General features: G+C 35.7%; 1 protein-coding gene across 14 annotated transcripts in view; it reads right to left on the reverse strand.

Annotated features, from left to right (window-relative positions):
* Nucleotides 1–14378, reverse strand: part of tenm4 (teneurin transmembrane protein 4) — a 427071-nt gene that overhangs the window by 147002 nt on the left and 265691 nt on the right. For all 14 annotated transcript variants that reach the window (XM_069190054.1, XM_069190066.1, XM_069190065.1 and 11 more), the window contains 2 exons: nt 10705–10991; nt 5968–6237 (listed from right to left, as the gene is read on the reverse strand). In XM_069190054.1, the coding sequence (XP_069046155.1) occupies nt 5968–6237; nt 10705–10927 (493 nt within the window). In that variant the 5' untranslated portion in view covers nt 10928–10991. The remainder of the gene's footprint in view (nt 1–5967; nt 6238–10704; nt 10992–14378) is intronic.

Here is a 14378-nt window from a genome sequence, read left to right on the forward strand (position 1 = left end):
AACACAACCTGTTTGTTGTCTTTAAAACATAATTTAACACACTCAATTAAAAAAAAAAGAATTAATTTAATACAGATGGGTAGCTGCGTCAGCATGCGTAGGCTGCAAAGGAACAAGTAATAGGTTTTTTCCATGTTGAAAAGAGAAGAAAGAAAATGACACCTGAAGAAGGCTCCACAGCCGAAACGTTGTGTTTTCTTTCTTCTCTTTTCAGCATGGAATAAACCTATTACTTGGTCCTTATTAATTTAATACTCCAATAAACATTAATATATATAAATATACTGATCTGTGACTCGCAATTCTGGCCAAAGATGAGACCATGTTAAACAGCTGAACTACAGTATGTTGATTTGTTCAAAAGCATTATTTTTGGATTTTATAGCAAGTGTCAACCACTATTTATATACAGACATCGAAGACAAATTTCCATCCCAGCAAAAGCCTAATTCATGTCTTTCAGTTTACGTGCACAATCAAATCCTGTCCTGGCTTAAAGTGAATTTGGAGTCATATGGACACTGTTCCTGTACAGATGTACAGAATGGCAATATGAAAATAACTATGTTAACACAAAATAAGCACAGGGTGGAAATGTGCCTTTTATTCTTATTATAAAGTTTAATAATGATACATATTTACATTGAATTACTGGTAATTCCAGCTTTAAATCCCTTTGGAAGTGAAGAAGAAACACTGAATCCCATATACACAAAATATAGAAGGCATCCTTTGTTTGTAAGTAAGTTTGTATTTTGCTTGTAAAATACACATTCAGTGCAGTTTGTATAAAATAAGGTATAATAAGTCAAAAACAATCATTGTTGATCTATTAATTTGTATAAACTTTGTATAAAGGGAACTGTCTTCAGGTTGAACACGAAAAAACATTTCCAGGATTGGAAATAATGTAACAATCTTGGTTGAAGGGATTCTTTGAATAAACTAAGAGATTGATAAAAACTAACTAGAATAATCTATAAGACTATTACTGAGACTTCTGCAAACAACACAGCAAGACTGCATTTATCATCCTTCATGTAATACTGCTTCTTGGTCAAGGTCAAAGAGGAAGCTACTATTAATGAGATCAGCAGAATTAACCATCTATTCTAAATGAAGCTTCTCGCATAATGACTGCATATGATTAGCAAGAATATACAGTACTTCTGTTAAATACAGAGTGTGTCTAAAAATTATCGGCATGAAGCCTTGTAGATATTAACTAATTACATTAAACCAACAACACTTCATATGTGTGTGTATGTAAAAACATCTTTAAAGGACAGACAAGGTGGGAGTTGCATGTGAGCTGGAAATGAACATATAAAGACTACTTTCCAAGATGAAAGAAAATGTTCTCAGTGCAGAATTAACATGTACTTGTTCCTACACAAGATTTAGATTGGAAGATAGCACTTTTAGCAATCCAAATTGAAGGACTATCTATAGGGAAATGTAACATTAAAGTACAAAATTTCTTACTCAAATAAATCCACAGCACAGTGCTTAACTCTCATGGAATGAACTGAATAAGCACAATAATGATAATTTCTTACTAGTGAGAAATAAAAAACAAATGTCAAGCCCTCTAACACTCTCTGATACTAATATTTATTATTTAATTATCATTCTGTAATTTAAAACCAAAGTGGTTATTTGCTTACTACAACAAAAGAGAAACAATTTACCAATCTTAATTCTGTTGATGGAGACTGCCTAAAGTTGATCACATTTGTACATCCACAAATAAATGTTAAAGTGTAAATACATGTACGGATTTTGTGTAAGTTTTTTTTCACAGCACAACTCGAAAGTGAGGGCCTTGGTGAGATTCAAAAGAAAACATATATCCATCTTAATTTACCAAAATATATAAACAACAATAATGACTCTTCAATCAAACCGTAAAGGGGCAGGAAGGGTATGGATCTAAAATAGACCTGTCTGATTAGCACAATAAAGCTATACATCTTACTGACAGAGCTGACATGAAAGCTAGCTACAACGGCAAATGCAGCTGTGTAGAAACCTTATGACTCTGCTCCAGAGCTGTGTTTGAATTCCCTTGAGGGCATTCCCTTAGGGATCAGGTGCAGCCCATGCACAGGCCAGCTGATCTACCAATGCTGGAAGACATCCACACAAAAAATCGCTAATGGCTGGATGCTTAGCACCTCATGACTACTTGAAGAAACCTGAAGATGTCAGTTCCCTAGCGGACGCATTGCCACGGCTTAACCCAGCTTCATACGCAAAGAACTCTGAAAAACAGGGGCAAATAAAAAAGGCACAACAAGATTTTCAGCTTTATAATCATTTGAGTAACAAATACAGCAAGGCTGCTTGAAATAGTCTATAACAAGGATTATCATGTCTTGTCTGTATTAAGCCAAATTGATTTTACTCATTTCATTTTTATTTACTTGCTTGTTGTATGCTTTTTTTCTTTTTCTAAAGCAGCTTGCTTCATGTTTCCATTACTACTTCAATTTTATCAACACTGCAATTTTCATCTCACTATAAGCAAGGCCAGTGAACTCTGGTCATGTAGAAGAGCACTCAACAGGGAATGAGATGATCAAAATAAAAACAACGACATTCTTCCACTGTAACTAGGAGGAATCCTCTTTCCTAAGGAAACACAAATTTAACACCAACATTGAGACCTGGAAAATACCATGAAATAATTACAGCATGGCGCAGAAGAGTTCTGCGATAACTAAGCACTGTTCTCCAACAAAAATATTGTGATGTTGTTGTTTATGGATATTGAAACAGTACTATAATGTTATAGACAGCTATCTCCTTATCATCAAACCCCAGACAAACTTAAGAAAATCAGATTTAAAAGAATTTGTACTTGCATTACTGTACTTCAACCTCATTCCACCACACTACAGACTAGGAGGAGAAAAAATAATACCAATTTAATTAAAGGAAGGGATTTAGGTATGTAATTGTGCAGGCTTAGAATATAATTTAGTGAAGACACCAGGGTTAACTACTTAACTACTCTACTCTTAAGATTAGTGTCACTGGATCATAAAAACCAAAGTAATCTGAAACTTGATTTAACGTCTAATGCAAAGGACAACATCTCCTACAGCACTGTGCCCCCATACTAGGGTACTGGATTGGAAATGCTTGTTTAACATCACTTTATTAACCCTATACAATTTCCTGCATTAAGGAATTTGTCTTTTCGCAAACCCCAGCTTGCTCTCCATGAGACACACAGACACACAGACAGGGAGAGAGCATGGGGTCAGAGCGCAGGGTCTGCCATTGTACAGCGCCCCTGGAGCAGTTGGGGTTAAGGGCCTTGCTCAGGGGCCCAACGGAGTAGGATTCCTCTGCCGGCTGCGGAATTTGAACCGGCACCCTTCTAGCCACAGGCGCAGATCCTGAGCCTCAGAGCCACTGCTCCGCCCAGAGGTAAGAGGTAAGAGGTTTACAGGCAAGAGATCAACCTACAGTTCCACCAATACCACATGCAACAGCAACCAGATATTCCTAATCTGGGTCCTAGAATACCTTTCTTTTGTTTTTTGTTTAAACTGATATCTAAATTATAATTTTATTATTAAATTAAAATCAAATAACTAATTTATTTACCTGTTTGACTTTACCTCATTTTGCATTCAGGTCATACTTTCCGATAGAAAAATCCTCTTAACTGGTTATCAAATAAAAATGTACAGAAACAGGTGGGAATGACACCATGTCAAATATTCCCATTATAACCATTGTTTGTGACGTAAAGGCATTTGTCAAGTTTCATCTGGTTGTTTAAAAATAATCCTGAATGGGAAAAAGTCCTGAAACTTAGCATCTGGCACTGGCTTAGCTAATTTCTAAGCCCATCCTCCAATAGAGCTGAAATTATTAAGAAAAGCAAATAGCTAAATGAAATGTTCAGTAAACTTAATGAAGGAAAAGCGTGAATGAAATGAAAACCAGAAGACATTGTGGAGCTTCAGAACCAGGAATGGTAAACACTGTCTTAGACATCTCCCTTCTCCTTACTGGCTAGGCCCAGCTTTGCTTAGCTTTGGAGATCTGAGGAGATCAGGCAACAGGGTGGTAACACAGCCTTTTAATTATCCATTAGCACATCTGTTGATAGCATCTCTGATGACATAGCAGGAAATGTGAAAACAAGTCTGCAGATTTCTGAATGAATAGCTCTATGCAGATGTTATTAGAGCAGCAGGACCTGGGCCCTTGTGTTAACCTAAAACACATCCTAAATTGTTCTGAAATACAAAATCCCTTATACTTGACAAGGGAAACATGCTGAAACAGAACGTTCTATTTTTGCACTTTTTCCAGAGGGCAAGAAAAGCAAGTGCAATGATACATTACATGTAACATTTTGTCATGAGTCATGTAAATGTAAAAATCTTACAATACATTTCACAATTCACACTGTACATCATTATATCTTACATTAATTTAACTAGTTAAAAACATTAGAATGCGTTAGATCAGTACACCAGTATTTTCTTGGATCAATGTTTTTCCTTGTGTATATCACTGAATCGTAAAAAGCAAATCCTGCAAAATATCTGATGTTCTTTTAAATTTCTAATGCATAAAATAAGATGTACTTTTTCTCTCCAGGCAATAAAAACATATATCATACGTTAGAAACAATTAAATACAGTAATTAATTCTTCAGCATGAAGAGCAGTATTTGTATTTCACTCCATAGCTTGATCATATCTGCAGTTGACATCCTTAATACCAACAGCTTCAAAATGACCTTTCACTGAAAGAACACGAGCTCACAGGGCTCTCGGGAAACATTTAAAATGGCCAACACACTCGAGAGGATCTTGTTATGATTATTACCATTTGCAAGGCATTAACGCGACCGCCAGCAAGTGTCATAGTAGACGAACCTGATAAATACATATTTCGAGCTTCAGTTCTTTGGAACATACTTCATAGTAGACTTCATATTAGTTTCTCTGTTCAGTACTACAGTTTTCATGTGAAGACAATACAACCCATACTGTATAACAAACAGCAAAGATTAAAAAAAATGCTGTAATTAAAACTCTCCCCAGCACGTAGTTTAAAACAGTACACATGTAAGATTTATTATACTTTTCTTCCCAGTATTAAAGCAATGTAGTTAATTATTCACATGGAAGAAAACAAATTGAGCTGTTAAAATATTTACCCCATCAGCTATGTTAAAATTATCTCAATGCACACTCACAGAAATGAAATTGATTTTTAGCTTCAAGAAAAACAATTTAGAGAAATTTGTGGAAGATAGCCTAAAATATCAAAACTCAATGATAAAAGATCTATTATAAATTCATTTACAGTATGTTCATATGACAACAAATGCAGATATTAAATGAAAGAACTTGAAAATCATTCATAATTTACATTTACTGTACTGCATGCATGTGATATGTCTGCTATATTTAGAAAGAATATTTGAAGTGAGTTTATATTAAGTTAAACAAAATCCCTGCATTACACTAGATTAAATAATAGATTTGCAGTATTGCTAAAATGCTGTCATTATAGCAAAGAACTGGAGCTATTTTATTAATTTTATATGTACACATTAAGGATTTCTAAATATTTTATAATCAATATTAAATCTGTCTAAATCTGAAGCTCTTATAAACTTACTTATCAACTTCACATCCCCCCAAAAATGAAGGATAATGACATACAACATGACATCTGTTTATAAGCCATCCTTTTGGACTACTTGGACTGACCGATGGAGGAGATGGATTGACTGATGGTGAAAAAATAGCTTTATATGCAGAAAAGAAGATCAGAACCATTTTACATTTTAGATCATATCGTGAAAGAGAGAGAGAGAAAAAACATATAAGAACAGATCATGTTTCACAAATCAGAAAATGCACTCCAACTGCAGCGCAAGGATGATTCCGAAACCATCGGAGCGAGTGCAAGTGTTTTCTTCCTTACCATTTTCTGTGTTTTCGTGTTCTGTGTCAGTGAGCGTTAGGTTGGAATTAGCTCTGCTGGACAGGCAGGAACTGCGGCCCGATTTGGTGTTCCTTCCCCAGAGTCTGACGGCGTGTTCTGGAGACATGATCCCATCAGTCTCCGTATCTGCGTCAGATCCAGCACTGATGGAAAAGCCACGGTGAGGCAGTCCGATCTCTGTCCGGTAGCTTGTCCCATGCAAAGGCATTCCCTCGCCAAACCCCAGTTCTCGAAGGGAAAAGTCTGTTCCTGAAAAAACACATAAGCAAGGCATGGAAAAAATAAGTACACAGCACTTTAAAAACCTGAAACTTAAATCCCCTTTTATCCTGTGATGCTCTTAGCTTGATGTTTTTACAATGATGATTTTACAAGTAATACAATTACATTGCTCCTTTCCCATGCATGTAATATTTAACTGGGAGATTTGTACACTGGTCAAAAACAACAAATATATGCACAGAAAACCTAATTTCTCAGACAGTTAATGGATTCTAATTTTAAACAGAGCATGACAGCTAATTTCACTTAGAAGCATGTTATGTTTATAAAATCTTCTTTGCAGCCCACATTAGCTATATTTTATGAATTTACCATTTTCTTTGACTATGGCACCATACTTAACATGCTCTGCTGTGTAAAAGTCTGCTGTTTTAAGTAAATCCTTCTTTAAACAAGAAGACAATTCACAAGCTTTTTAGCTTAACGGTTGTGTAGAAAGGAACACGTTATTCATAAGAAACACCTTAAAATATACTGTACAGCATGTCCATTATATTTGAGAAGTCAGTGTGATGGATTACATTGAATTACATGGATTATATTATCAAATATAGCACTACACTTCATATTAGTTCAAGTAGGAAGCTGTGTCAGATTGTGGAAACTGCAAAAGAACTAGTAAAGCTGAAACATTGTGTTTCCTTTCTTCTCTTTCCTTTTCTATGCAAAATAATTTAAAAAACTACCAAAACAGAACCTCAAGTTTCCTTGCAATCAATAAGTCAAAGTTCATTTAAACAAGGAGCTCAATGATGTCTGAGTCTGATGCACTTGTTGTAAACTGAAATGTTTTAAAAACCTTGCAATGATATTTTAGGGCCACTTTTACTACGTTTGAGGTCATATAATTACAAGGAAAAATTCATTGCCATTACTAGCCACCAAACAATGAAAAACAGAAGCCTTGGAGCTACATGACAGTATTCTTGGCATGACTCAGTGTTCTTAGCACTGTGTGTTTTGGATTCTCATTTCTGCACTGTACAGCTGTATGCTTTTTTAGAAGCAAGACTGCAATTCATCCACTTTTCCTAAAGGATCTGGATATTTGGCTAGTCCTTTGTTTGGATTTTTTTTCTTAAGCTTCCTAGAAAGAAATAAAAACCAACACATAGAACAATGACTTATATTATCTACACATTTAACCCATTTCTATCATTGAGCAAAAGGATGTTTCTTTGGTATAATATTCTTCTCTTGCATTTTTTTGCATTATTTCTAATTAAAGATGCTTAAGATGGGCTTAAGATACATCAATACACCTTTCAACAGACAAAAACCTGTTTTGAACTGACATACTGTACAGAAATCTTAAGAGTGAACATATTGAACATTTGAACATATTGTATAAAGGTTAAAGAATGTGTGCACATGTCCTAAAACTAATATACAGAATAAAAAAAATACCCTGATTAGCTTCTTATGGAAGGAACCACCAGGTATTTAAAAAGGACACTGATATTGCAGTTTCCATCTTGTCTGATTGTATTTCTTAATATAAAACACTGGATTCTCAATAACCTGCTAAAGAAACAAGTGGGGAGAGTTACTCCTCAATGTTTAGATAGTTCTAATCACAAATTCTGTTCTAATATTAAAAATGATACCATAGATCCTTTTCTGACCTTTGAGCCTCATGTATGGCCTGTTCCAAAGATAGCCTTTTTTCACTTGTACAATACTACGCATTTACAGTATGACCACTTTTGCCATTAGAAGATGGTGAAAGGTAGCTCATGTACTCATAGCCACAAAACTGTATTATCATATTCTGTGATTAAGCTTTATAATAAAGCTCTTTGGCTTACCCAACAAAAATTCTAAGCAGGTAACGTAGTCACTATAATGTAAATATTGTTCTAACTATATCTTGTGACTGTATTTCAACTGTATTTTCTCAATGACACAGAAAAAATTAGAATTTCCTTTAAAACTGCACTGCTTCCTGTGCCTTAAATGGCACAGCTCCTTCTTACATTGCTAATCTGCTTACTCCCTATGTCCCTATGGAAAATCCATGCTTTCTCTGTGGCTAGCTTACAGCTCGTGCCAAACTCCATGTTGCACACTCAGGGTGTCAGGGTCCTTGTGTTAATGCACCTGACACTGACATGCCCTGCCAAGTTCTACTGCAAATTCTGATTTTTAAATCTCATCTAAAGACACATTATTATAACTTGGTTCCTTGCTCCAACTAACCTTGTAGATTGTTTCAATTTACATACAGTATTTTATACATTTACTTGGTTTCTGGCTGTTTTTTAATATGATGATAAAATGCCTTGTTCCAAAACATGCTGTAGAAATAAAAGGTTGCTGTTGATACATACGATATTTGATGCTGATAAAGTATTAATAGTGATAAAATGTTGAGAGAGCACTATATAAGAAATATTGGTAAGTCCTCTTTAATTGTGTTTCAAAGAATGGGTGCAGGTTTAAAAACCTATTCCCATGCAGCTTTTAAATTAGGCTTCGTTTATCAAATTCACAATTTGCATTCACAAAATCACATTTACACAATGCATTTAACAGATTTATGTAATCTATTTAGATGTAGTTCCAGATGTTTCAGTTATTCTATCACGGCACATCTGACAAGAACACCTCAGTGGTGAGAATATTACATTTAAAGCTTTACTTAAGCATTGTGTTCTTTTCTGCCTGCAAGTTCATTCTTTTATGCAAGTTAACTTATGGTGGTTTCTGAAAAGCAAGGTTTTACTCACTTATCTCATAAAGAAGCAAATGTTTTGCAACAAATTGCAAAAGGTGTGCCATGTAACATCAAATGTTAGCCAATTTAATCAGATCGGGGTTTCAACATTACGGTGACAGGCAAACCTGATAGTGGGTCCAAGACTTACAGTATGTTACAAACACAATATCTAAATCTCACAATGAAACTGGGAAATTGAAGCTGATTCTGACTAAAACAAAGGGGTACAGGTGGGTAACCATTTTCCATGATGTTTTGATTTTTTACCTTGAACTCTGGATCTAGACATGCATGTCACTACATAAGCACTTTCCATTATCTACAGACTTGCTCTCCCTTTGTTTCAACGACATCAACATTATCAAAGTTAATGGCTGAGGAGCAGCCCCCCCAAATCTCCTTCATTTAACATGGATGATGAAAGCTCATAAATAATGAAAGAGGACTGTCACAATTAGCTGAAATTCGCATGTCTTTTCAATTAATGCCATGAAATGCATTGATTTCCATACTGCTTTCTCAGCTTGCCCTTTTAAGGAGAGGGAACTCAAGACGGTCAATATCTGGAGCCAATAAACATATAAACTCTTTCTCCCTCAGACCTCATTCAGCCAAACTGGCTGCATTTGTGTTTATTTATTGGCGATTATGTTGCGGATTAACCTATTTATTGCTGACTTACAGGATTTATCAGGGCAGCCTTCAGAGCTGTTTTACTTGGATGCCTCCCATTTTCCACTGCAGGGTGATAACCTCAAACCACTATCAAACAGCACTTGCTAATATTGCATGCTTCACTGAAGACTGTTTAAGCAGAAACCTAGCTAATCTACGAACACTGCTGTCTTCATCATGTACCACTGATCTCTTTACACTGCAAAGGAATGTAAAGACTAGACACACTAGAAGCAATGTCAGAATGAGCTAACGATTGTCCCTACCCTTCTTTTAAAATTGACAATCAGCTCTTTTTTTTTGCATACTGCTTGTGCTGACTTTTATTTAAACGGTATGTTATTTAACTTTGCTGGTGTTGCTGTTGCTGTTCAGTGTTTGAAGTTTGGTGCTTCCTTAATGTCTCTGTATCAGAGCATACATACAAATAAGTATTTCATTGCACTTGTGCACATTGACAAACTGACCGGAACTAACTGTGTTAAGTCACTGCTTAGGTCACAATCCCAGCCACAGTCAGCTCGTGACATGACTCCAGCTCGAACATCTGATGTCTGGATCATGGAATCCCATCTGCACTTGGAATGATCACCTTTATCTAATGAGCTAAATTCTGTATTTAATCCATAAACAACATACTAACAGTTTGATTCATCAAGGGCAGATAAATCTAAACCCTCTGGGCAGGCATTAAAAACCACTCAACACGGAGTCCTGAATGCAAATGAGATCACAAGCAGATCTGAACAGGTGTACCACTGGCAATGTCACTGCCAAAATGTATTCCACATGCAAATCCAGCGATCTCCCTAGAATTCTTTGACGTATGCTGTAGTTTTGGAACAGCATAATACAGAATGGCAAAGTAAACTACCTAACTGTTTAACCAATCTGACTGTTGAAAAACGAAAGTGTGGAAGTGGCACACCAGCACCCATACAGGAATAAACGTGATATTGATTCGTGAAGACGAGGCCTGCAGCTTAGTCCACATCATCTAGCCTGTGGTTATTCGCAGTTGCTAAAATCCGCTCTTTTACCTTGCCTGCCGAACTCGTCAGCCTCCTGGTGAACCATGTCCTTCACTCGGTTCCCATAGACGAGTCTGGAGTCCTGGTCAAAGGCTTTGAGTGTCTCACTAGAACTGTAGGATTTGGGATGGAGCTTGCTCTCCTCGCTGTCAGCTGATGAGCTCGTGTACCGCCGTTCCGCGTCTCGCCGCGCTGTCAGTGACCTGTAAGGCTTTCGTTCTTTCACATCCATGGCTGCCTCTTCTCGATCTTCAACTTTAAAAGTTGGCAGTAAGGGCAAGTTAGTCCCAAAGATTCTACAGGGGGGGGAAAATAAATACATTTGTCAATTGTTTTTTTCCCCCACACAAAAAAAACACATTCACTTGCATGCTTCAGAGACTGTGGGCAGCATTTGCAGTATTCGATCCTTTCATATTATTGACTTATTATTGCATTTCATTTGAATTTGATATCTTTACTATCTAATGATATCTCTGAAAAATAATCTGGAAAGGAAAATCAGACATTTAATGCACCGAATGTCACAGATAGATCATAAGTAAAGGGACTTTTTAATTAACAAAAAATAATTTCTTTGATATGTCCCTGAAGGAACAGAGCGCATATGCATTTTTAATGAGACTGCAATACTGATTATGAAATTAAAGGATTAATACATTGAGTAATAAGTGTTAAAGTCTACAACTGCCATTTTACTAATGTTTTAATGTTATGCTAATGTTATCAGTGCTACATGACCTCAAAATGCATATTTTTGCTAACAGTAGAAATACTTCCTTCTTAAGCAATAATGCCCCCCAGAAATTTTCAGGAACTGGATTATATTTATAGTTCATATTGTGTTAAAAATGAAAATATCGTAGAGTCTAGATCTACAGCTAAACTTACAACAGTCACGATTATCAGAAAATATTATGCGATAATGGTAATGCTACATACTGTAAGAATGTTTAATCGGGGCAGCACTTTAAATTATAACTGACAACAGCAAAACAGTAATAGACTACAATTATAACAACCCTATTTTTCTTCTAGAAATGATCTTAGTTCAATATAACAGGAACTAAAAGTCACAAAAGGTAAATAGGAGAGCCTAAGCCTGTTCATCTCTGAAACTGAAAAGGGGACATTTAAACCCAAGACTGAAACCTGTTTGGGATAAAGAGACCTCATCGTTTATTTGTAGTGATAAACAAGATGGCAGGATCCACTTAGACAGGAGCTTAATGGTCCAGCAATGTAAACACTACTTCAACTACACAGCTTGGAAAAGCTTCTATAGACTAGGCTTTTCTCCAAACGAAGATAAACAGACCATCAGATGTGCAAGAGAACAAGAAACCAGAGTCTGTGTTGCTTTAAATGCACCCTTTGAAAGCTTCATTTGCAGACTTGACCCTGGCTAAGCTATTTATGGCCTTTCCTTCTCTAACATGCACACAATTTAGTCCCAACTGTTTAAACAACTATGTCCCCTGGGGTCACTAATTTCCTTTAAAATACTAGACAACTATTTTATTTTTTACCTTGATCTGCATTACTTAATTTGGTTTTGTGACTATAAGAAAAAAATACCTCCTGCACATTAAATAATAAAATATTATTTTTTTTCCCGTTCATGCATGTACACTTGGAATGGGGAGAAAACCAGCGAATATGGGCAAAGATTAACACCAATAAATAACATCACTGAGCTACACAAAATATTCACTCAAGTTAAATCACCACAAGGACTTGCTTTTTGTCAAAGCAAACTGCAAATAATTTATTCTGCATTCCTCAATACCATACGGCTGCTGTCAAAATGCTTTTTAAGATTCCACAGCAGTCAGTATAGCTCAGAAAAGAGGTAGACTAAAAAAATCACGAGCAGCTCAAGCAGCATAATATAAAAAAAAATCACAAACGTCAACTTGGCAGGTCTAGCTTCAGAACAAGTTGTATTTCTAGTCAAAGCTGGGTTTTTGTCTTCAAACAAATGGATTTTTTTTTTCATGAGACAAAACCAAGAGTGACACTGAATTTAAAAAATCTAGCACTTCAGTCTCCAGAAATGGGTTAGAAGATTCACATTTGCACCTACAAATCTGTTGCAAGCACATGTCTGATCGCTCGCCTCTTTTAAAAATAATCCTTCCTGCTGCCCTGGTAAGTCACTGCATAAGCTAGTTTGTTGGAACGGTCGAGTGTCTTTGTAAAGAAAACTTGCATTTCTTAGGGACAATTTAACTTGGAGTTAAAACGCAGCACAGTGTTAAGGTCATTTGAGAGCCAATAGCATTTATAAGCAATTTGCTTTGTGTTTGCTATGAAGAGGGCACATGGCAGGAACAAAATATTCAGCTCTCATATTTCAGAAGTATACCATGCTTCAGAATTAGTCAGAATGCCTTCAATAAATCATGCGTCCCCAATGAAATGGAAGGTGCCCAATTCAAACTGAAAGTCTTATAATGCTGTAACTGACCTTTCCATTCCATTACTGCATTCTGACAACTAACTCAAAACCTTTTGTACAAAATCCATTCCTCCTTCACTACAGTCTGCTGTAAAGCAGGCCAATAGCACAGGTTGTGTAGTTTAAATACTGATCTTTCTGAGTAAAACAGGAGAAAAGATAAGTCTGAATTTAAATTGGTAGCAACATATTCTGTTCTGAAATAAATATCAATAAATGAATAAGTCTCTTGTCTGGTGAAGGTGCAGGTTTACAATCTATTAATCATCAGTTGTCATATCTTGTTACAGGACATTCCCAGTATATGATTGGTACAGTATAATACTTTGTAAATTTTTAATACCATAATTAAAGTGTAATGCAATTATTACACCAACAGTGGCTTTATACCTATGATTCCTAATGAAGTAGCACAGATATGCTCAATGGGTAACTGACATAAATCCTCAGGAGGCTTCAAAGGTTTCTAAAATCAATTTCTGGGGCAGTCCTGAAGGTAATGTGGTAGAAGCATTTACAGACGTCTACCCTTTTTTTTAAAGCTACAGAGACTCCAAAGATTATTTTTCAAGACGCCAAGTTTCATTTAACCTGCAACTAAGGTGTTTTAGGTTTTAAGCCATTTGGAAAACTACAACAATCAATCATTCTAAGTACAACACATTCTATGAAAGAATTTGGCAGGATACAGTATATTCAACAGTTTTGTACATGTGCTGTACATTGTCTTTCAACATTTAATAAGTTAATAATAAGTTTTGGTCATGTTGTCCCACCCCTCAGTATTAAGATTAGTTTACGAAAAAAGTCTAAAACAAAGTAGTGTGCAGAGGTTTGGATTATTCAATGGAAACCACATTACTATGTCATTATAATATTCTTTAAAATTCTAAAACTTATGAACAGACTGTTCTCTTGGTACTTTGGAAATCCATCTTTTCTCAGGTTTCCATACTTATATGTTAATTTACATTTGTAGTGATAGACTGAAAGTACTATCCAAAGACTTTAAGAAAAGATATCTTGTAAGTCTTGCTCAATGTAGTCCTATTGGCCAAACGCAGACTTATAAAATTATTGCAATTAAAGAACTTTTAGAAAATACATTCTTTTAAATATAGCTGAACTTACTATACCAGAATCATAGCTAATGAAAACGAATAAACTAAAAATTCACTCAATATTTTTCACAGGACTGGACGTGTGCCTTTGTCCAATGACT

Source organism: Lepisosteus oculatus, chromosome 5 (assembly GCF_040954835.1).
Source record: "Lepisosteus oculatus isolate fLepOcu1 chromosome 5, fLepOcu1.hap2, whole genome shotgun sequence".
Taxonomy (NCBI): domain Eukaryota; kingdom Metazoa; phylum Chordata; class Actinopteri; order Semionotiformes; family Lepisosteidae; genus Lepisosteus; species Lepisosteus oculatus.